Source organism: Mustelus asterias, chromosome 5, assembly GCF_964213995.1.
Source record: "Mustelus asterias chromosome 5, sMusAst1.hap1.1, whole genome shotgun sequence".
In the NCBI taxonomy this organism is placed as follows: Eukaryota; Metazoa; Chordata; class Chondrichthyes; order Carcharhiniformes; family Triakidae; genus Mustelus; species Mustelus asterias.
In genome coordinates, this window is record NC_135805.1 from 85,780,296 (window position 1) to 85,805,485 (window position 25,190).

A 25,190-nucleotide genomic window follows, 5' to 3' on the forward strand; every position below is an offset into this window, starting at 1 on the left:
TACCTGTGTCAATGTCCTATATTCTCCTTGGCTGAATATGTAATGGCAGTAGCTACTTTGAAAATCCTGGAGTGTGTGGGGAATACATTTGTTTAAATGGAATGCATCCCTTCGCGTGCTCCTTTGATGGAGTGGGCGAGATGTAGCCTAGATATAACCCCGTCTGCATTACTGTAAACTTAAGACACAGGTTGATCTTAACATATCTTTGTTGTGCGAAGGAGGCAGGGTAGGTGTGGGAGTCTATCCACTTTGCCTTTAGCCCCATGTCAAAATTAAACGCTGATGGTTTAGTATCCTTGAAGAGCTTGAGAGGTTGTCCTGAAATTGCCATTACGGGAAAATATTCTTTGCTTATGATTGGCGGTGGGTCTGCATTTTGTTGGTGGGTGCACTGTGTAGGCTGTATGGCACTTACCCTATCAAAGGAGGGAGGAGTGTGTCTTTTCTTAAATGGAAGAGAGTTCACATTGCTTTGTTTCAAGCAACTCTTCTGGAGGGCGGGGGCGTCTCGAACTAAACGGGGCAATGTTTGATTTGCTTCCCGATCGCCTTGTGATACTCCAAGATACTCCGTTTAACTTTATCCCTACTTTGACAACTCTTCTTGGTGCCAAGGTTTCCCCAGTGGGGAAATAAAAATCCTGTTGCCTGCAGAACCTAAGCAAGTATTTTGCTTTGGATCCTGCGAGAAGCTGGGCTCCACGATGTCTGACTTATCTATCTCTAGTATCCTGTGAATGAGGGCCACGGACTCATGGCTTCATCCTGTTATCCCCCAATCTCTGAACCATCCTTTTATTGTTTGTATCTTTGGAGGCACCGTTTGTAATGAATAATCTGAACCAACTGCATTGGTGCTCCCCTGTCTTTTTCTGCATGTATTTGTGGGAAAATGATTATGCTGCACTACAACAATCCTTGTGGGTTTCTTGCGTTGTTTGTAAAATGGGGAAAAATCTTCAACACAAATATATCGGGAAAAAAAATTATGATAGAACATAACACCTCTGCATTGTCACACCTGAAAGCAGTCTTTCCTGACAACACTTACTAGTGATCTGGGGACTGAGAACAATAACAACAGAACCTCACCTCTGTCTTTCTACAATTTGCATACACATAGAATCACACTTAGCAATCTATATTTTAGCAATAATCCTTTGATGCTAAAAACAGGAAAGCTGTTGTTGTTACACATTCTTTGTGCAACAGCACCTTCCTCTTCATTTCAATTAGCATTGAAGGATTTTAAAAATATTTTAAATGTACCAATATTACTCAATGAAACTATGAATACGTGCAACATAAATGATAGTGCAAGTGGAAACAGCCTCAATTAGGTTTGAGCAAGTCGAGAAATCAAGGATAAAGGCCTGACAGTATCCTCCTATTCCATTCTCCCTCATATATTTACCCAGCTGTCATTTGCCTCAACCACTCCTGTGGTAGTGAGATCCACATGGGAAAAGGGCTGGTTTCTGCACAGACTGACACAATTTTATTTCACCTCTGACATCAAATCCAACTCAGAGTAACAAAATGAGAATCTCTTCTTTCTGCCACTTGGAATTATTCGGGCATTTCCTAAGACAAACTTTGCTTCCTGAAGGCAGCGCAAAATGGTTTACAAATGGCAATAAATTAGCAATGTTACACAGTGGGGGCACAGTGGTTAGCACTGCTGCCTCAAAGCGCCAAGGACCTGGTTTCGATTCTCAGCTTGGGTGACTGTCTGTGCAGAGTCTGCACATTCTCCCTGTGTGTTTGTGTGGGTTTCCTCCGGGTGCTCCAGTTTCCGCCCAAGGTCCAAAAGACATGCTGGTTAGGTGCACTGGACATGCTAAATTCTCCCTTAGTGTACCCAGACAGGCACTGGAGTGTGGTGACTCGGGGATTTTCACAGTAATTTCATTGCAGTGTGAATGTAAGCCTACTTGTGACACTAAGGATAGAATTTTCCCGTCTTGGAACTAGTGCAGCCGGAAAATCCCACTCTAATAAAAAAACTTTAAATATTAGATCACAGAGAGAGCAGACGTGACAAGTGGGAGATTCACACTAATGAAGCAGGGGTAAATTATTGCATCGTATTAGAAGGAATTTGGTGCTACCTCTTTCCTGCTCAGTAACTAAGTTCTCAAAGGCAACACAGATTGCCAAAAGCTTTAGAAAAATGCTCGATTCAGCACAAAGTGCAAAAACCCAATTCAAAAGTATATAAATGAAAAAGTACACACAGTACAAATAATGACATAATATCTGAGTATATATAACAATCATGTCGATATTCTGGGCTCTGAATTGCCAATTATTCCTGACTACCATTGTTGTTCTGCTTGGTTTCAACTAACTCCCGATCGAATTATAAAAAGCACTTCTTGAGCCAACTGACCTGGACCAATTGCAATACAGAGAATACCCAAGGAGGGCAAGTGAATCTCAGCATTTTTTCCTATTGGCATAGATATGAAAAAATAACAATAAGCAATTGGACGGATCTCTATCTGCAAACTCAGCTCATCACAAATTAAAAGAGCAAAATGCTCCTTTATCAAAAAAAATGCTTATCAGGTTATATGGAAGTCTTTTGACCTGAAACTCCGAGATTGGATGATGTGCAGATTTTAACCTGCACTACCTGGAGATAGTCAATTTCTATTTCCTAAATAATGCCATAAAGGCCAGAATTATCCTGATGTTCACACTGGCAGAATCTTCTGGTCTCACTGGTGGCACCCCCCCCCCCTGCTGCAGTTCTCCTGGAGGCGCCGGGGGGGGGGGGGGGGGGTTGTTGTTGTAATCAATGGGAAATCCCAGTGGCAAGACCAGAAGACCCCATGGCTGGCAAATGGCGTGCCACCTCCCACCGCGAGAAACACACCGCAGAGAGGCCAGAATATCCTCCCCATAATGTTTGGAGCTATATTACACTTTGCAAGTCAGTGTGTAATCTCCACATAAAAATAAAGCCGTTTATGTCAAACTCCAATTATTAGGATACACATTTCCCGGTAGTAAACAGGTATGAATGGGTACCCTCTTTGCTCTGCTGTTCCTGATCTCTCCTGTCTTCTTGGTTGCTCCCCATATTAAAGAAATGATTTGCAAAATTGAAATATTAAAAGGCAGAATTATGGAAATGAATCGAATCATAAATCATTTTGTTATTTGTAGAGCTTTTTAAAAACACCTCTCCTTAGCAAGCTTATGCTCTCGAGCTTGGCTCACCATGTGCTAAACATACAACTTGTGGTGCTAAGAGACAGGAAGATTTCTGTCTCTTAGAGAATGGAGTCCAGAGTTAAAGTCAGAGATTGTGTGGGGGGTCAAAGTTGATGTCAGTATTGTGGAGTTGGTATGGAGTCTTGACAAATTATTGTCAAAGCTTGGAGACTGGTGTGGTTTCTCAGCTTCAATTTGGTCCTGGCCAGAGATTCATGCCCCTAGGTTGAAGTACACTTCTCCACTACTTCTGTTTCTCATCATGATCCAATACTGTCAAAGTGTTTTTCTGCCCACAACCAATTCTACACACCTCCTAAATCTTCATTCGCACGGAACTACATCCATCAGCAAGTTTGCTTTAAAACCAAGCTTTTGACCAAATATCTCACATCTATCTCACGCCCGGTGTTACATTTTGATTGAAAACACTCTTCTGACATGCCTTGGAATATTATGTACTGAAAGGTGCTACATATATACAACCTGGTGTTGTCACTGGTGTCACCTCAACAGAAATTCCTGCTGCAGCTTGCACAGAGTCAGTTACACAAGAGATGACCATCATAATGAACTTGACAGCCACAGCAGTGTTGCTCATATCTTGACTCAAAGCTAGATCTGTGGCTACAGCAAGTAATATAGCTCAGTGACAGCTTCTTTTGTGAGGCAAAGCACCTCACACATTGCTCTTTCGCTAAATTCAGATAGGCGAAGAGTTCCTTGAAGATTGTACTACAAGGGTCTGGTATCAAAAGGACTAACATAGGACTGAGTACTGCACCACCCACAGTATGATGTAAAGGAGCACATGACTCAAGTATAGGAGGACAGTCTTGTACTGGACAGAGATGTGTGCAGAGGCAAGTATGGAGACAGCTCCTATCTTAGACCCTATACTGTATATATCCATATAGTTACCAGTAATTAATAAACATTTACTGTTAAACCATACAAGACGCAGAATCTCTTCGTGAAACCTACTGAATAACACACATCTCACAACACAAAGTACCCTCTTCGCTCTGCTGTTCCTGCTCTCTCCTGCCTACTTGGTTGCTCCCCATGCTCCTCCAGACCAATAGCAGACCTGCCAGGCTAACCCATGTCTACAGGCACAAGCAGCCAAAGGAAACGTAGCACTCACATACAGTTGTCATTCGAGTTCAGAATTAAATAGTAGAAACAAGATAAGCCCAAGTAAGGTCCAGAGGTGAACCAGCAGTTTGAAAGAATGTACCAGCAATGTCCATACACTGTGGCTAAACCTTTTGAACAGTGCAGGTGAAGAAATCTTCCTGTCTCTTAGCACCACAAGTTGTATGTTTAGCATATGGTGAGCCAAGCTCTAGAGGATAAGCATGCTAAGGAGAGGTGTTTTTAAAAAGCTCTATGAATAACAAAATGATTAATGATTTGATTCATTTCCATAATTCTACCTTTTAATATTTCAGTTTTGCAAATCATTTCTTTAATATGATGGAAAATCTGAGCATTATACAAAAACTGTAAAGGAAACCCAATATTCGACTGATTAAACTGTGCAGATTAACCCCTCACCAACACTCACATTCCCATAATTTATATGGTATTAATCCACTGGGGTCAGAAAAAGTGTATGATATCAGGGACCAAAACTACAAAATATATTTATGGCCTTTGTCGACAGTCAAAAGTGCTGAGTATTATTAACCAAAAAAGTCTACAATGCTCATCACTCCTCACAAGTTGGGAAGGTGAAATAAACTGTGCTGCAGACTTGTACATGAACAACATCAATATTTCTCGTTCAGCCAAGGAAACCAAATCTCTTCAATGCAACACTAACAGCCCCGAGTTGAGCAGTCACAATATTTTTTCTGCTTCAATTGTCTCAAATGTTTTTTTAAAAAAAGACTCCGCCTGTCCATTTCTTTTTCCACGGTGTTTGGACCACATGTGGTTTCAAGGTTCATTTGAAACATGTTACTGAAACACTAATTACCACAGCAGTAATTAGGAATATAATGAGGAACTGGTCTATTCATTACTGTACCTTGTGTTGGGTCATGGCTCTCCCAGAAGACCTTGAGCAGTTTTTCAAAGCAGATTTTGTCTGGATGGTACACAACTCTCACTACTTCTGCGTGGCCACTCATTCCTACAGAAAGACAACACAATGCTAATTCAGGAGGCTGCTGATAAGCCGAGAGCTATTGCTTTGTTATTTTTACTGCAAACTCAAATGACAGCAGCACAGCAGATGAATGATAGTTTGCGCACCATAACGGGTCTTGCGAAATAACAATTCGTGATTTTGTTTAAACCAAACAGTTTGTAATGTTTCAAATAAGTTCATGGAATTCATCATTTTATGGACCCAGGGTAAACATGTTGAGAATTGCTCCCATAGGCAATTCAGCTCAAGGTGGTTGTAAAGAAATGTAGATAGCGTTTACAATTAGATGGAAAAGTGTTGAGAATTTAGTAATCAACCAAAATGTCTCCCCAATAATTTTCAGCATTCAACACAACCTGCTCATTCTTTGTGCTGGTACCTGTATACGGGAGGGTTGCCAACAAGATAATCCATTGTTTACTCAGTATCTATTTCTCATAGAAACCACTCCCTTTCTCAGTGGATTAACATAATTAGGCTAAAAGACGGAGCTAGTTAGCTTTCGAAAAAACAACAGATGAGAACAGAACCAAATAAAGAGATTAGAATGTTGGCATTTCAGTGGCAGTTGAGACATCAGGGTCTTAGAGGAATAAATAATAGTTCTTTTCCTTATTTCAAAAATTAAATCTAAATTTTGTATTTTTAATTTTTTATAATCCCCGTTAAGACCCATTTCATGGTAACACAGTGGTTAGCACTGCTGCTTCACAGCGCCAGGGACTCAGGTTCGATTCTCGGCTTGGGTCACTGTCTGTGTAGAGTTTGCACATTCTCCCCGTGTCTGCATGGGTTTTCTCCGGGTGCCCTGGTTTCCTCCCACATTCAGAAAGACGTGCTGATTAGATGTATTGGCCCAAATAGGCGCTGGACTGTGGCAACTAGGGGAATTTCACACAACTTCATTGCAGTATTAATACAAGCTTTACTTGTGACTCATAAATAAACTTTAACTTTACTTTAATTCCAAAATATTCCAAACAGTACATTAATTTACACAAGGAGAGATTAGGCATAGAGATCAAGATTGAAATGCATCTCCCCAAAATAAATCATGCCCGTGGTAGTTACCATATACAAAACAGTTCCAGGCTCCGTGCATTGATCACTTAATTCTATTCCCTTATCTGGACTTCGAACCTTCAATACAAGACAGTTTCTTTACGAATATCACAGTCTTAAACCAATACCTATGCTACGATGCAAAGTAGGTAAGGAGGCAGCTGCAAAGTCGGTGATATTGATTCAGGATGTTGGAAACGGTTACAGAATTCTAAAATTACAAATGGAATTTTCTAATAGTTTCCAACATCCTGAATCAATATCACCTAAATGCAGGCCAACTTCAAACTGCTTATCAGGAGGCGGGAGATTTTACCAACAGCTAATGATCCAATAAGTGCTTTACACCTTTTACATGATTCATTTTCAACAAATTTAAAGTCGGAGCTTCAGTGCAAGTGGAACTTTCTATTCACATTCGCTCAGTTCTCAGTAAAGTTGCCATTTGGCAGTATTCCCACCACAGTTCCAGGTCCTGGGAAGACACCAGATTGAATCTTTACTGCAGCTGTGAAGAGTGGACGTGGGCTGCAGCTTGCAACTCTACAACAACAGCAGGCTGTGAATTAAGAAAATGCAGGGAGGTGTACCTTCATGGCTATTACGCTGTGATAAAATTATTTCAGTTTAACGTTGTATTCCATGATGTTTCACAATCGTTTACCTTTAACAGGGCATATGTTTAAGGAAAGCAGAATTCCCCAGCACCGCTCCATAGAAATTAATTGTTAGGGAAATACTGTTTCTTTTTTGCTGAGAAGCAATCCTTCTAACAGTGTCTACCTTGATCAGAAATAGATTGCCTACAAACCTTATCATCCATACTACTATCTGTGTTGCCCCTTGTTTAGCCTTCAGAAGGGAGGCTAAGGATTCTCAAGTGACCAATGTTCCTTCTCTAAATGATCTCAGCAGAAGCTTAAACACCAATTCAACAAAAAATTAAGAAAATCCAAGAAGTAGTCATTGAGTCAAAGAGTGACAGTAACTAAAAGCCCTATACACCAATGTACAATAATGGAGATATTTTAGTCCCCCTAACGTCCTGCAAGGCAGGGAGCTTTTCCTTATTCACTGCAATAAACATCAATTAAGCAAACATCTCATGAAACAACTCAGCAGAGATTAGAGTCGAACCTTTGGTCTGTCAGTGTGTGTGCAATCACATTGAAGCCAGAAGTTTTGCATTCTGTGTAAAAAAATATTCAGTCAAGGGCCAGATTATTATACTTATCTTCACCTCTAACAGCATCCCTGTATCACTAGTTAGCAAAGCAGCTCAACTTGATCTGACTGTTCACTAACCACGCAAACTGGTCAATGTTGTACTTCTAACCGTACTCACTAACCCACAGTCAACATAGAACATTGGAGTATTCAGTACCTATAATCCTGCAGCAGTTTTTGTAAGAACTCCGAGGTGAACACACACGTGTATACGCACACACACACACGCCTTAAAATATTTAAGTGCAAATTTCCTGCTTCTTAAAGCTGAAGGTTAAAATCAGAGCCTGTGAGTGCAGTTTACTGCATTGTGCATCTGCAATGTGCCAGGAGCACAGAAGCAGGAAACGTACTGCACTACACGTGAGTTTGTCTACCTAAACAGTTTAATAAATAAATACAAGTTTTCATAAGCAAACAAAAGTTGCCTCTTAAAATGTTCCAGAGTTTATTATTTGTACATTTTTCATGTTTTCATACATATAAAACAATTCCATAAGTTTCAACAATGTCGAGAAGAGGTAGATTTTTAAACTGAATGTTCAACAGCAATAAATAGCAATTAATTCTCCATATTCGAAGGAAGCACGATCACAGGCACTTTAGTCCACGTGTTCTCCTCTATGCAGATGTTGCCTGCTTGTTGCTAACAAACTTGAATAAATGCCAGTCTACCCTAAAGTAAAAATGTTTGACAAGTCAATGTGTAGCACAATTCAAAGTCCTTTGGAAAAGCCAAACAAATGTATAAATCTTCACACCCCTTTTTGGGTGGGATATTCTTCTGGTTGGGATTAATGCAGGTGCATGTTTTAAGGAGCTTTCAGTTCACAAGTGAGTATATTGCAACTGGGTTTACATCTTAAAGCATGGCAGATGACATAGTTGAAGTCCTTATCTTTTCATGATTAAAGTGTCTAACCCCTCCGGCAGAATTAATTCAGCTGGAAAGACAGAACTATAGTAGACACTCACATGTTGGAAAATTTACAATGAAGGTTCAAAAACCAAACTTTTGAGGTCTTGACTTTGATCCTTTGAACTTTCATGCCCTTTCAGTAAGATTTAAACTCATCATTGCGGTTTCCCCAGTAGTACAAGTAATGGAACAGTGGGTACAGAAAAGTGCAGTTCAATTTAAAACCAAGTTGTGTCCCACTGGACTTTCAGCCTATCTCCTTGTTTTGCAGCATCAGAAAGCCCATACTTAAGGTTTGTTTTTTCAGCTTCATGTTCTTTTGGCACTGTCAGCTTTTTTATTGAAGCTCTCTGCTGCCTTTTACTAATGTTGCATTTTGGTCCTGGTACCTCTCAAGATCAATCAGTATACAAGCAGACATAAGAGGTGATTAACATTGCAACTGTTCTTCATTTCTGTCGCAGTCAACTAATGAGAAAACATGGATCCTGCGATCCCACCATGCACTGGCTTAGAAGGTACAGCAAGCCAGACAAAACATGCAATACATTAGTTTTGAGATTGACAGGTATGACATTGAAGTTTCTGCCAATTAGAGTGATTAGGAATAGCATTAGACCTTATAGACTTTGGGATTATAACTTTATAACAAATATTGGGTTTGTGATATCAGGTCACAATCTTCCATAAAATGTTAGATTTATCGTAAAACTGTTTTGCAATAAACCACTTAAAATGATCTGTTCTTCGACACCACATATTATCTAGCGTTAAATAGGACAATTAAGTCAAACTAGACTCTTCAGTTTCTGGTTAAGTTTAAAAGTATCAAATTTACATTCAAAAGAATGCAAAATAATGTTAATTTTAGCTCTGCACATGGAATACTAGCCACCATTTCTTTAGTGATCCCAGCTTCAGCAAATGACCAGTCATCAATTTAATTTGATTTTAAATAATTCCATCAAACGAAGTAACAATGCAGACAATGCAAAGCAATCAAAAGCCTGGTTATGGCCTTACTACGTCTGTCAGAAAAAAGGCAGCTGTTGTGTTCACGCATTGTCTGTATGCTGTTGTCTTGAATGATTTGTATTCTTTCAGATGATCATTTGTCGTAAAGCACTCAGGTGGTAAAGCAATCAACCATGCCACAGTCCACAGGATAAAAAAAGATTGTATGATGGATAGCTTGTGATCACAGCCAGGACTCAGTTGTAGTAAACACAAAAACAGAAGCACCCTGGCTCCTCAGTATTGACTTTAGAAATCTTTATTAAAAGTCACAAAGATAACTCTGAGAATTGAGCTCGAAAGCAGAGGTTAACGCTCCTTCTGCTCATCTCTGCGTCTAGTTTGCACCTTTTGGCCTTAGAGCAGAACATAGTATGGGATCCCATAAAATAATCAACCAGCAATACAACTGCATTAGCAAGCAGATTGTTACAAGGTCAGCACGAGTTTCTCTTCGATAGTCCAGTGTACTGCATAATTTATTTATACCACAAAAGTAGAAGCAAAAAAGAGCACATTCCTCCATTTTTCCCTAGTGCCTGAACATTTGATTTCAGAGTGATAGCTTATCTGGTGATGTTGAGTGATGCAGTTACAGACTGTTCTTTAAAGGTTACATTGTGCAATAGTTCCCAGGCTTCCATCTAATTAAAATTGCAAAGCATCTTGACAGGAAACGTAGCAGCAAATCACTGCATTATTTATTCCCAATTTCATTTTTGTAAAGTATGTTTACTTAAGTAGCAACAGAGTTCTCCTGATGGCTTGGCGAATAAACACACCACCTAATGTCGTACAGGGTGATAGGGGCTGATTTCACAACCTTTGTCAGATGGGATTGGGGGCGGCAGTGCTGCAGAAATCATGGGCCTGAACCAATACACTCCTTTGACTGGGCAGCCCAAGTGAATGAAAGAAGAAAGGCTTGTATTAACGGAGCAACCTTTGCAACCGCCGGACTTCCCAAAGCACTTTCCAGCCAATGAAGTACTGTTTAAGTGTAGTCACTGTAACAGTGTTGGAGGTGCAGCAGTCAACTTGCAGACAGCAAGTTCCCTCAAAGAGCAATATGATAATAGTCAGATAATCTGTTTTTAGTGATGTTGATTGAAGGATAAATATTAGTCAGGACACCGAGATAACTCCCCTGCTTTTCTTTGAAGGAGTGTCATGAAATCTTTCATGTCATCTGAGAGATATGCTAGTCAAATGTAGAAGTATGGCCATCAAAACATCACTCTTGTTTTGCCGAGGGCAAGGCGGAGGGCAGAACCACATTCCCCATTCATAGAATCCCTACAGTGCAGAAGGAGGCCATTCAGCCTGCACCAACCACAATCCCACCCAGGCCCTATTCCCGTAACCCTTCATATTTACCCTGCTAATCCCCCTGACACCAGGATTCATTTATCGTGGCCAATCAATCTGACCCACACATTTTTGGACTGTGGAAGAAAACCGGAGCACCCGGAGTAAACCCACGCAGACATGGGGAGAATGTGCAAACTCCACACAGACAGCGACCCAAGGCTGGAATTGAACCCGAGTCCCTGGCACTGTGAGGCAGCAGTGCTAATCACTGTGCCACTGCGCTGCCCAGTCTTTGTCCAAAGTGAAAATCGGCCACTTAAGGACTGGGGCTGATAAAGCTCCAGTTTCTTTTTAAGATTTGCCCCCAGGTAGCAAAACTCTCAGCAGGGGCAGCTTTTAGGATGCTATGAATTAGCTCTTGAACTGTGGGTCCAGCCAAAGTTGAACAAACTACCAATATATAGAATCTCACATTTAATGGAAACTTGGGTTAGACACGAGATGCCTTTCATCACCTGTGAAACTCTATTCCCAAAAAGAACCTTCATGAAAGAGGAGAAAAGTAGAGAATGAGAAATAAAGAAAATGGCAATACAACTAAATTTGAGAGAATAGTTTTTATTTCTTTACAGCCCACCTACACTGTTGTTCTGCCATTCAGAACCCAAGGACTCTAACCATGCTTTATGACAATAAACTATCTATTTAAAGGAGTTCTTATGATTTCATTTGAGGCAGATTGACTGCTGTAAGAGAATTTACATTCATAAACAAGGTTGCAGGAACAACGGTGTTCTTTACCTGAAAGTAATCAGGAGCAGGAGAAAATCTGCACAAAATCCATTACAAAAACTGCATAATTTCAATTGTTGGATAATAGTGAGCCAATATGTAAACACATTTTGGCAAAGTTTAATGTTATGGAACTTGACACTCAGTATATGCAACACAGTCCAGCAATAATAAAATATATTAAAATAAAATATATAAAATATATTAAAGACACAACATCATTTAAGAACTTAGTATTCAGAAGGTTATTTAGAAAAAGGTTTTAGATAAGGTTATTTAGAACTCAATTGTTAATGCAGTTGTTATAAAAGAGTACACTGTAAAATGTATAGCATTTGGCTTCAAAGTTTTTTCATCTATCTCAGTTTCAGTCAATGTAGGGTATTCATCACGGGCAGATTTTACTGCCTCTCCGGGACTGTTTGAAGAAAAACAAGGCTTTAGTGTTTTGTCTGCTGCATTTATCCTAAATTCCCTGCCTGCAGACGGCTTGAAGCACGTGAATGGTAAGCAATTCCAATCTGAATTCAGCACCTTCCACGTGGAAAGCTCCAGCTCAGTTTGGAAACAACACATCTGTTAATTTTTATCTGCAAGAATGAGCTGGACTCAAACACTGAGCTGCATCAGAATACCCCAGAAAATATCTATATGCTGCCTCCGTGGTAAACACGTAACCATTTTCATTGATCCAACCAAACCTTAATTTAAATTTCTAAAATCCAGTTGCCAATTGATTACACCTCCATTAAGTGTCCCGACCTTCCTTCATATTTGTAATGGATACCTCAAATGTTTTTAATTTTAAGTTGCTTCTGCAGAACAAGCAACATTGCCTCTTGGATCCCATTATTTTTAACTCCTTGAAATGATGAAATAGGGTGAGATCAACAGCTGATGGCATTCTGTAAATAGGGTTCTGTAAACAATAATTAAATGCATCTTTTTTCAAGCTTATGAAACAGTCAATGCTTGTCTTGAAAATGTATTGCAATGGCAAATTACTCAATGCAAATAAAAAATAAAATTTCCACCAATTTAAGAACAGTGGGAAAATAAAATACTTTAAATGGAGGAAATGCCTCTTGGGTTTATCTCTAGTGCTGATGACCACATTTTCCTCTAAACAAATCCCTTTTTAAAAATCGCTATTTTTCTCCCCTTACCCTTATCACAGTTCCTTTGCACCATGAACTATCCATTGCTGAGACAGTGAGACTTGCCTTCAGCCCACTGTCAGCACCTTTCTTTAAATACCAGCGACTTTCATTTGGTGGCAAAGCATCTGCCTTTGAGTTTGGTGCCTCTCCACAGCATCATTATTGGCATTTAGAATACAACATGTATTCCAGGGCTCACCATCTTTGTAGTGCTGTACAGTGTACCAACCACCATGTCATCCAATGAATAAGGATCCCTTCTTATTGCAATGCTAAAAATGAGGGCAGTGCAGTGGAAATAGCATTACTCAGTTTCTTTGGAAGAAAAATGTAAGAGACAATAGAACACTTGGTCCTTTAGTGTAAAAATGCAATAGTATCACAAATTAAATTGTGATTTTAAAATCGGGTTTTAGCGTGAGTTTGATTGAATTAATTCAGGATTTATTCCAATCAGATACACAGGTCACAAAAAACATTATTTACATATATGTGTCATACACTTTATTTTCTACATTTATGCAGAAGCCTTTACGGCTCTCAGGTAGTCATGGGATTTATTGAAATTGACTATTCAAACTTCCTGTGGCCAATAGTCAATTATTTAAACCTATTAATAAACTATCCGCGGTTGCTGCCGTACTGCATGCCGTGCACTATTTTTACTTTGTCTGAAGCACACCTGGGCTTTATGCGTATTCTCATAACATTACCCAAGTACCCTTAGTCTTGTGCACAAATGATCAACCAGAAAATCTAAGCTAATTGACATTGCTGCCCTTGGCTTGTCAGGTATCTGACAATTCTATGACATGATGTGGAGATGCCGGCGTTGGACTGGGGTAAACACAGTAAGAGTTTTAACAACACCAGGTTAAAGTCCAACATCCATCTGATGAAGGAGCAGCGCTCCGAAAGCTAATGGCATTTGCTACCAAATAAACCTGTTGGACTTTAACCTGGTGTTGTTAGAATTCTATGACAAACAGATGCCATTTGCATCCTAAATAAATGAACTTGTGCATGTTTTTTAAAATAAATTGCATTTATTATTAACCTTAAGTGAAGTTTTAACCATTTCAATAGCACAGTAGTTAGCTGTCAATAAAATACATCTTTAATGCAGAGTTATTTAACAATAGATTAAAGGTTTTGTTTAATCCTTGCAAACTGGCACATTACAAATGGAATGCATGATTTAGTGGGTCAGTGCACAGCCAGGTGATACTGAGCTATGCAAAACAGGCGGTTCCAGCTCATTCCCTAGTCTGCACTGAATGATCTGGCCTATATTAAGACAGTTCGATGTGTGCAGTGGGTGGGATGTGGCAATGGGGAAATCACAAGAATTGGAACTGTGCTCCAGGCTAGAAAATGCAAAAAAAACCCAAAATCAACCAGGGGGTTTGCTTCAGACATGTAACCAGCAACCATTATTGGAAAAGGCATGGATGGATCTCAAGTGATGTTAGAATTACTAACAGATCAGAGTAAATCTCTGAGGAGCCAATCACATCTTTTGCGTAATCAGGTAACAGATAGGAGGAAGAGGTCCCACGAATATGTCCATCCTCACCATGCTGGAGTCCAGCACGAGTGTAAAAGACAAAACTAAAATCTCTGAAAACACCTTCAGCCAAACGTACCTACTCAGCCTCCACTTAATGTCCTTTTACCACAGTATCCAATTTGGTCCATTCCACAAGATGGTAAGAAATAATTCAGTAAACTGGACACGATAAAAAGTTATACACACTGATAACATCCCAGCTGGAGTGCTGAAGACCCGTACACCAGAGCTATCCGCTCCTGATGTGAATGACTGCCCAATCACATTCTGGTCCAGAAGAAACAGTTCAATTCTAAGAGATAAATATAACTACCACCCTAACAGACTTCTCTCAATTGTCAATATGATAATAGGATTCATTAATGCTAGCAAAAATTGACATTTACTCAGCAATCATCTGCTCACCATGCTCAGGTTAGATTCCTTCATTTGGCTATGGATGCAAGCTGATTATTAGTGGAAAGGTGAGCGTGACTGCCCTCTACATTAAGGCAGCATTTAACTGAGTATGCCATCAAGTAATCCTGTAAAAACAGAACTTAATTGTGGTTAATGGAGAAACAATCCAGTAACTGGAGATGTACCTGGCACAAAATAAGGTGGTTGTCGTTGTCAGAGATCAATGATCATGGCCCTAAGACATTGCCTATGGGGAACCTCAGAGCAGTGTCCTTACCAAAATATATCCAGCTTCTTTATTAATGACCTTCCCTCCACCATAAGGTCAATGGCGATTCTACATTGTTCAAATCCATTCATAACTATTGTAATCACGAAGAAGCACATGCCAGTTCACAGCAGGATCTGGATAGCATCCAGGCTTTGAGTTGACAAATGACAGGCAACATTTAGATGCTAAGAAATAACTATCTCCAACAGGACAAAAAACTTTGCCAGCTCCCCTTGACCTTCAATTTCCCACTCCTTCCCCAACATCATTATGGCGATTAAAATTGACCAGACATTTAACTGGATCAGTCACGTTAACAGAGGTTCAGTACTCTGTGACAAAAAGCTCATTTTTTTCTATCCTTAATTCTTCTCTATTGTCTACAGACTCGAGTCAAGAGTGTGAAGGAATAATATCCATTCACCTGAATGGGTGCAAGCACAATGACAATCAAGAAGCTCAACACTATCAGAACAAAGCAGTTTACTTGTTTGATCTCTGTCACCAGTATCAATACTCACCCCATATCACTGGTGTACTGTGACTAAAATATGTACAATTTACAGCAACAATTCACCAAGGTTACTTAAGTAGAATCCCTACAGTGCAGAAGGAGCCCACTTAATCATTCAAAAAACGGACAAGGGGCGTGTCTGTATATCACATTCCTTCCTCGCCCTTGAATCAATGCCATACCTGACACCATTGTCATAGAAATTATAGAAACCCTACAGTGCAGAAGGAGGCCATTCGGCCCATCGAGTCTGCACCGACCACAATCCCACCCAGGCCCTACCCCCGCATATTTTACCCGCTAATCCCTCTAACCTACACATCCCAGGACTCTAAGGGGCAATTTTTTTAACCTGGCCAATCAACCTAACCCGCACATCTTTGGACTGTGGGAGGAAACCGGAGCACCCGGAGGAAACCCACGCAGACACGAGGAGAATGTGCAAACTCCACACAGACAGTGACCCGAGCCGGGAATCGAACCCGGGACCCTGGAGCTGTGAAGCAGCAGTGCTAACCACTGTGCTACCGTGCCGCCCAATTGTAAGAGCACTATCACCACAAGTACTGTAGAAGTTCAAGGGAGAGACTTGCCACCACCTGCGCAAAGTAACCATGAATAAGCAATTAATACAGCCGTACCCATAATGAGGGTAAATAAAGATGGACAGTAAATACAACTTTGCTGCCAGCATTACTACATTCAAAGGAAATATGTAAAACATTATATATATAAAAGCACACACATACATAGATATATATATATATAACACATACATGCATGTATAACATGTTTTTTAAAATCAGGCTTGGTTGTGATGGCTTGCATGCATTATAGAATTGCCTACCAACAATTACAGTCTTGACCTATACACAAGGAATGAGTTCTTCACTAAGATACTGAATGGCTGCCAGCAGCTGTGGACCCATGCTCCTGCAAGATTCCATTAAGTGCAGAAAATATGTCAGGTCTACTTTTAAATAGGATTAATCTTTTCTTTGCAAGAAAACCATTCAAAAGACCTGTTTCTGGCTGTCACTAATTCAACTCATCATGAACTTTCTAAATTGGTGCATGTACATATGGTAGTGCTGTATGCCCCATTGCCAATTGCACATCAGTGTTTACATGCACCTTCAACATTGCTATTAAGTATTTGACAAGCCACAGTAAAATATCACTGGGATAAGTGTGAGGGACATTTATATACAATAAAGATACTATAGCATGAAGAATGGACTTAGGCCGAATGTTTCTGTTTCTTTGCGTATGCGCAAATTGGCACCACATTGCATACTGAGAGTGCATTGTCTGCTAGTACTCATGATTCAAAGAGCATGACACTTGCACCAACAACATCAAAAAAATGTAAATTGGTTAAAAATCTTAATTGCATAAATGGCTATGATGAATCCACAAAATATAAGTAAATGAAAATATCTGATTCCAAGACAGTTAGGAAATCAGAAATCCAATTCCAGAGATTCTGGATTGAAAATAACAGTAGTTTTTAAAGACGCAAGGCTTTGTTGGGCACCAGATGCTCTCAACCCGGGATATCATCCAATATTTGGCTAGGCACAGCCAAACAGTTGTTTGAGAGCTCCCAAGTGAAGAGGGAAAATGGCGAGATTAGAAAATATTGAAATGATCCAAAAATGCTCAACAATAAATCAAATTCAAGGGAACTTATACCTGAAATTAACAATGTTGTTTTTTTTTTAAAAACAGCAAAACTTTACAAATAGACGACATATTGCCAACCAATTCTAAGCCAGTGCCAGTCTGTAGGCTAATATGCAGGGAGGGACTCCTGGGGGCTTTGTAGTTCTGGTGAAATCAGAGACAACCTGGAAAAATTATTTGTGAAAATTGGATGGAGAGGCATGAAGAGCAGAATAGGGGAGATACCTCGGCATTGCAGCAGGTGGACTAAGCTCCCGAATATGGGAATGTAAATGCTCAGGGTGATGATGCCTAGACTAGAGCATTAAAAAAACACAGATCGAAGCACGAGAACCAAGGGGCTGGAATAGCAGCAGGATAGGAACTCAGTGGATAAATTGCAGAGAATAGGTCAAGAGAGAGATATTAACGGTGAAGTGGATTACAAGGTAGGGCTTGGACAATATGAAAAGCATTTACTAGGGAGAAGATGGCCAGGGTTTGAGGATAGGGCAATGTGGGGCACAAAGGAGAGGCACATAAACGGAGATCCTACGAGGCTGCATGCCAAGTGTTCAAGGACTCACCGGCCGTTACAATATTGACAATATTTACGTTTAGTGAGTATGGGAAGTCAAAAGCATTTTAAGTCAGTGCCATCACTTTATTTTGTAATGACTGTTGCTTTCAAATCCATCCCGAGGGTTGTTGGTCATGGCATAGCTAGTATTGAGGTCCAGGGCTAATTTGGGATCAGAGGTCGCAGTAAATGTGCCAAGCCCTAAAACAGTGCAACAAATACTTCACAACACAAATATAGGGCATTTGAGAAAAAAAAAATCAACTGTTCTTATGCAGAAGATTTTCTCTGATATTGCAGGTCCATATTGGAGTTAGACTTTCCAGTCTCCACTGGTTGTAGTCTATTGTTACAGTTTCTGGTTTGGCCTCATTTGTGCTAGAGATTCTATCTAACTCAAATAAAGTTACTACTGTTAAAGGAATGGGGCCCAATGCAATTATTTCATACATGTACAGTTCCTGCTTCCCCTGTCCTCAAAACAGATCATTAATGGAGGAGGGTGGGGGGGTCAAGGCACTCAGGGTTCTTTAAAAAAAGTGCATGGATTTAAAAAACAATGCTTTCTAATTCAGCTCCCTCACAATGAGAGCTACTTGGGGTAGCCCCATCTCCAACTAGCCTCTTGTCTCAGGCACTTTAGATATGAACTGAGTGGTAGATGCACACATCATTGAAAAAGGAATTGCTGAAAGGAACTTCCCTTAGAGCTGGAAGGTCTGCTGGGGTCAATGATGGAGCACCACAGCAGTTGTGTTGGATTTTCATTTCATAAGCTCCATGTTTAGAACAATAACTATTTCACGAACAGCTGAAGGTTTGCCAAACTCCCGCTATTGAATCAAAAACAGAAAATGCTGGAAAATCTCATCAGGTCTGACAGCATCTGTGGAGAGAGAATAGAGCCAATGTTTTGAGTCTGGATGACCCTTCGTCAGAGCTGAAGACAATAGAAAACAAGACTGTTAGGGTGTGTGGGGGTGGGGAGTGGATTGACAAAGATGTTATAGACAAAAAGACAAAGGGAATGTAAATGAAGGTGATCATGGCTAAGAAGGGTGCAACACCTGCCCCTTTACCTCCTCCCTGCTCACCATCCAAGGGCCTGTACACTCATTTCAGGTCAAGCAGCCCTGCATGGTGGCACAGTGGTTAGCACTGCTGTCTCACAGTGTGCCAGAGATTCGGGTTCAATTCCAGCCTCGGGCCAATGTGTGTGTGGAGTTTGCACTTTCTCCCCATGTTTTCATGGGTATCCTCTGGGTGCTCCACTTTCCTCCCACAGTCCAAAGGTGTACATGTTCGGTTAATTGATCATGCCAAATTGTCCATTTGTGTCAGAGGGTACAATGGTAAATATGTGGGGTTACCGGGATAGTACTTGGGTGGGATTGTTGTCGGTGCAGGCTTAATGGACCGAATAACCTCCTTATGCACTGAAGGGATTCAATTATATGATTCCTTTATCTGGTCTATTGCATTCGCTGCTCCCAATGTGATCTACTCTACATCGGAGAGACCAAACGCAGACTGGGTGACTGCTTTGCAGAACACCTTCGGTCCATCTGCAAGCAGGTCCCAGTCTTTCCTGTCGCTTGCCATTTCAACACACCATCTTGCTCTCATGTCCACATGTCCATCCTTGACATGTTGCAATATTTCAGTGTAGCCCAACGCAAAATGGAGGAACTGCACTTCATCTTCCGATTAGGCACTGTACACCCTTCCAGATTGAACATGGAGTTCAAAAACTTCAGAGCATAAATTCTCCCCTCTTCCTTTACCCCATTTCCATTCATTTTATTTCACTTCATATACACAAATATGTATTTTTTAAATTTTCATTTCTTCCATCGTTTTATTTTCCCACCTTTTAAAATCTCGCTTTCCATCTCTTCCTCCCAACACACCTCCCCCGCTCCTACTCGACTAGGGCTATCTGTTACATATCTCAGGTTGTCCTTTGACACTCTGCTTACCTTGGCTCTGCCATTTACACGTTCTGATCTCTTAATAGCCGCTATCAGCACCATTCTTAGTTATGATCACCACCATTTACATTGTCTTTTTGTTTATGACATCTTTGTCAATCCCCCCGCCCCAACCCACACCCTAACAGTAGAAATATCACCCTATTTTCTATTGTCTTCAGCTCTGACGAAGGGTCATCCGGACTTGAAACATTGGCTCTATTCTCTCTTCACAGATGCTGTCAGACCTGCTGAGACTTTCCAGCATTTAACGTTTTTGTTTCAGATTGCAGCATCTGCAGTAATTTGCTGAAACTGCGCAAAAAATATAAAGTGAAAATTAGTTTGATTCACTGAGTGTCTGGTGAAAATTAGTGTGCTTGGGTCAGATTGAAAAAAATTTTAAAAAACAATTCATCATTAATACCATTTGCAATGAGGGCACAATGGTAAAGCGTAGGATGTTAGTAAACATATTTCAACAAATAAATCTTCTAGTTAAAATCATTAGTGGTATATAGGATTGTACATATTACAATTTATATAGGCTACAGTGCAAAGTTCTTTGACTTTTGTTGATACTGCAGTAATTTTGCACACTAATATGATGGGGTGAAAACAATTGCTATCCTTCCATTTCATAATTGCATCTAAGATACAACTCACATAATTTCACTTTTTCGACAGCTTTTAGCACTGAAAGTAAGCAAACAAATAGCAACTGCAGTTATTATACAAATAACTTTGCAGTTATTATACAATGAGATAGTAGTGGATTTTGCTTTGATCAGATATCACTTTACTAGTGGCAGTAATTACTGGCAGTAATAATTGCCAATGTAGTAACTCATTTATAATGTTAGCCGCTGCTCATTTACATATTATATAATGGTCTGGTTACATTCTGGTCAGGTAACGTTTAAAACAGTGACCGCTGCTGATAGAAAGGGGAAGAAAGTGCATTTGAGTACTGGCTGAATGTAAAACAAAATCCTGTATTCGTAATGCTGAGTTTGACATTATTAAGGACAAAACCAAGGCCAAGAATGTATTCTTAAATAAGCCAGGCTAGTTTTCTTGTGTGGTCAAGGTCGAGACAGGGGATTTTGGGATTGTCTATTCCTGCTCAAGTCTGTAGTTTCATAAAACTATTACTCTTTGCTTATCGCAAATATTTACACATTTGGACCTCTGCACGAGGTCGAAGCTTCTCCTCCTTCCCGATCTTGCTTATGTCTTAATCATGTCATCTCACATCTTTATTACATCAGCATCATGTATGCTTCTCATGTTACTACATTACATATAGGAGCAAGCATGTCTTACTGCAGTTGTACATAATCTTGGTCAGACCACACCTGGAGTAGTGTGTGTGCAGTTTTGGTCTCCTTATCGAAGAAAGGATATACTTGCCATAGAGGGAGTGCAGTGAAGATTTATTGATTTCTGGGATGGCAATATCGTCATATGAGCAGAGATTGGGTTGACTGGGCCTGAATTCACCAGGATTTAATTGAAACATATAAATTCCTGACAGGGCTGGGCAGACTAGATGCAAGAATGTTGTTTCCTCAGGCTGGAGGCTCTAGAACAAGGGGTCAAAGTCTCAGAATACAAGATAGATCATTGAGAACCAAGATGAGGAGAAACCTCTTCAGTCAGAGGGTGGTGAACCTGTGGAATTCTTTACCACAGAAGGCTTTGGAGGCCAAGTCACTGTATATATTTAAGAAGGATATAAATAGATTTCTAGACTCGAAGGGCGGAATTTTCTCGTCCTGCCCACCAGGAGAATCGTATGGGTGGGGTGGTTAGGCGGGGGGAGGGGGGGTGGACCATGCAAAGGTCCGTTGACCTCACGCGGGATTTTCCGGTTTTGGGGCGACGGGCAGAAAATCCCACCCTAAAAGGTGTAAAGGGGTATGAGGACAGCATGGGAATATAGCGTTGAGACAGAGGATCAGCCATGATCATACGGAACAGCAGAACAGGCTCAAAGGGCCAAATGGCCTACTCCTGCTTCTATTTCCTACGTTTTTATTTTCCATTGGTCTTCAGTGGTTCCTTCTGATGGTAATCATGACAACATGACTGCCGTTGTTTGCTCTTGCACACACTCTGTGATGGGAGATGTATCTCATTAATCTTGAACTGAAGCACTGGATTCTGGGTGGCACCTTCACAATTTCTTTCATGTCTAGAAGGATAACTAATGGTTCATGGTCTATTTTGATTTTCAAACACAATCCTGTTACAGTCTGAACATTATTCATATGCCCACGTTGCTACTAATGGTGGTGTATCATTGCTCTGTTCTGTTAGCAACTTAAAAGGCATTGTCGACTGGCCTATGCTTGTCGTCTCTCTGCACTTAAATATAAAACTGCTCCCCAGGTGATGCATCTGCTGCTACTTTGGTCAGTAATTCTGGGTCCTAATGTGCCAAGATTTCAGAAGAGATTAAAAGTTGTTTAATCCTTTCCAAAGCATTTTGCTGGTCCACACTCCAGCACACAGTTGACCTTGTCTCAACAGCTGTTTCAAGGGTTCATTAACCTCTGCTAAGTTTGGTAGGAACTTGCCTAGTTGGTTGACTATCCCAAGGAATCATTGAAGCTCGGGTATGTTCCGGAGTTATGAAAATTCTCCAGTTACTTTCATTTTTTGTGGATCAGCTGTGATTCCAGTGGCTTGCACTATATGACCTAGAAAGTTGATCATATAGGTTTGTCAAACTCATATTATTCATTCAATGCAAGGCTTATATTTTGTAGGCCTCTCAGGATTACTCCAACTCTGCAATCATCTCATCTCTTGTGGAGACTCTTAGAAGGTTGTTGACAATATGGCACATCACTCCTTCCACGTCTCCTAGAATGTGAGACATTGGCCGGAATTTTACCGTCTCGCCCACAACGGAATTCTCCGTTGGCCTCGGGCAGGACTTTACAAGCCTTGCCCGGGCGAGGTCGTAAAATACCGGCCATTGTTCTCTGGAAAATTTCAGGGGCAGACTCTGTACCAAAGGAAAATCTATTGAAAAAAACAACTGATTGGTGTTATAAATGTGGTCAGCAACCTGGATTCTTTGTCTCGAGGCAATAGCCAAAATCCACTGTTTGCATATAATTTTCAAAATAGAGTACTCTTGGCTAGATTGGGCCACTGAGGCCTTTGGGTGGATCTCAAGTGCCACTGTTTTGTCGAGTTAAGTTAAATCCATGTAGATTCCTATAGAGCCATTTGGCTTTGCGACTGCAACCATTCCATGAACACCATTTTGTTGGCATGGTGATCAGTGAGATAACTAGTGTAATCAGCAAGTTTGCGGATGACACGAAGATGGCTGGACTTGCGGATAGCGAAGAGCATTGTCGGGCAATACAGCAGGATATAGATAGGCTGGAAAATTGTGCGGAGACGTGGCAGATGGAGTTTAATCCGGATAAATGCGAAGTGATGCATTTTGGAAGAAATAATGTAGGGAGGAGTTATACAATAAATGGCAGAGTCATCAGGAGTATAGAAACACAGAGGGACCTAGGTGTGCAAGTCCACAAATCCTTGAAGGTGGCAACACAGGTGGAGAAGGTGGTGAAGAAGGCATATGGTATGCTTGCCTTTATAGGATGGGGTATAGAGTATAAAAGCTGGAGTCTGATGATGCAGCTGTAAAGAACGCTGGTTAGGCCACATTTGGAGTACTGCGTCCAGTTCTGGTCGCCGCACTACCAGAAGGACTTGGAGGCGTTAGAGAGAGTGCAGAGAAGATTTACCAGGATGTTGCCTGGTATGGAGGGTCTTAGCTATGAGGAGAGATTGGGTAAACTGGGGTTGTTCTCCCTGGAAAGACGGAGAATGAGGGGAGATCTAATAGAGGTGTACAAGATCATGAAGGGGATAGATAGGGTGAACGGTGGGAAGCTTTTTCCCAGATCAGAAGTGACGTTCACGAGGGGTCACGGGCTCAAGGTGAGAGGGGCGAAGTATAACTCAGATATTAGAGGGATGTTTTTTACACAGAGAGTGGTGGGGGCCTGGAATGTGCTGCCAGGTAGGGTGGTGGAGGCAGGCACGCTGACATCGTTTAAGACTTACCTGGATAGTCACATGAGCAGCCTGGGACTGGAGGGATACAAACGATTGGTCTAGTTGGACCAAGGAGCGGCACAGGCTTGGAGGGCCGAAGGGCCTGTTTCCTGTGCTGTACTGTTCTTTGTTCTTTGTTATAACCCCTTGCCACTGCAACTTTTCAATTTCATCCTTGACTTTGTTCAAGAGTGGGTGAGGTACTTCCATGGTGTAAAGAGGAAAATTGTTCTTTATATTTCAGCTTTGACATGAGTTGGCCTTTTCCTTTTACCAGGATCTTGTCATTTAATAGATGAAGGTTGCAATAAAATCTGTTTGAGCCATTTGACTTCATCTGATAAAACAGAAACCCCTGCTCCTGCATCTGGTTGTAAATTTTATGAGGTATCCATCCACTTTGTGTGCAATACTCCGATACTTGCTTTCAGTATAATTTTTCTCCCCTCGGAAGGTTAGTTCTTTTGCTCTGGTTCTTTCACTTCTTATATGTGGCTGTTTTAAACTTTTCTTCATCTTTTTACAGATTATCATTAATTTCAAGCGACTAGCACTGCTGGTGGTTAGCACTGCTGTCTCACAGTGCCATGGACCTGAATTTAATTGCAGTCTCGGGTGACTGTGGAGTTTGCACGTTCTCCCCCTTGTTTGCATGGAATTCCTCCGGGTGCTCTGGTTTCCTCCCACAGTCTAAAGATGTGCAGGTTAGGTGGATTGGCTATGATAAATTGCCCCTTAGTGAAAGGGGTTAGCAGGGTAAATACATGGGGTTACGGGGAAAGGGCCAGGGTGGGACTGTTGTTGGTGCAGGCTCAATGGGCTGAATGACCTCCTTTCTGCACTGTAGGGACTCTATGATTCACTCTATGACCCTATGATTCTCTATGACTAACTCTTTTGAAATAACCTATTGCTCCAAGTGTGGCACTCTGCCAGACATCCTTCTTGGTTGTGTGGTTTGTTCCCTCCACAGCGAAAACATTTCAAAATGGCAGCTGGCATGCTTTTCCCCATTTTAGCGGGCTTAGGCTTTGGTGGGCTACAAATGGAATGGATCTTCTCCATGGGACCATTCCTTCTCTGCAAGTAAACGCCTGATTTTGTTTCCCGAGTTCCGTTTATCTTGCAATCTACAGTGCTTTCACTTGTATTAAATCTTCCTTTGACTGCAAGAGATCTGATAATGCTGCATCTACGGCCCCCGACCACGATTCTGTCATAAATCAGCTCATCCTTTAAGGTTCCATGTCAGAGATTGCTGATG

General features: G+C 40.9%; 1 protein-coding gene across 2 annotated transcripts in view; it reads right to left on the reverse strand.

Moving 5' to 3' along the window:
• The window catches only part of msraa (methionine sulfoxide reductase Aa), a 299,896-nt gene that overhangs the window by 88,122 nt on the left and 186,584 nt on the right, over positions 1-25,190 (reverse strand). For both annotated transcript variants that reach the window (XM_078212951.1, XM_078212952.1), the window contains exon 4: positions 5,261-5,365. In XM_078212951.1, the coding sequence (XP_078069077.1) occupies positions 5,261-5,365 (105 nt within the window). The remainder of the gene's footprint in view (positions 1-5,260; positions 5,366-25,190) is intronic.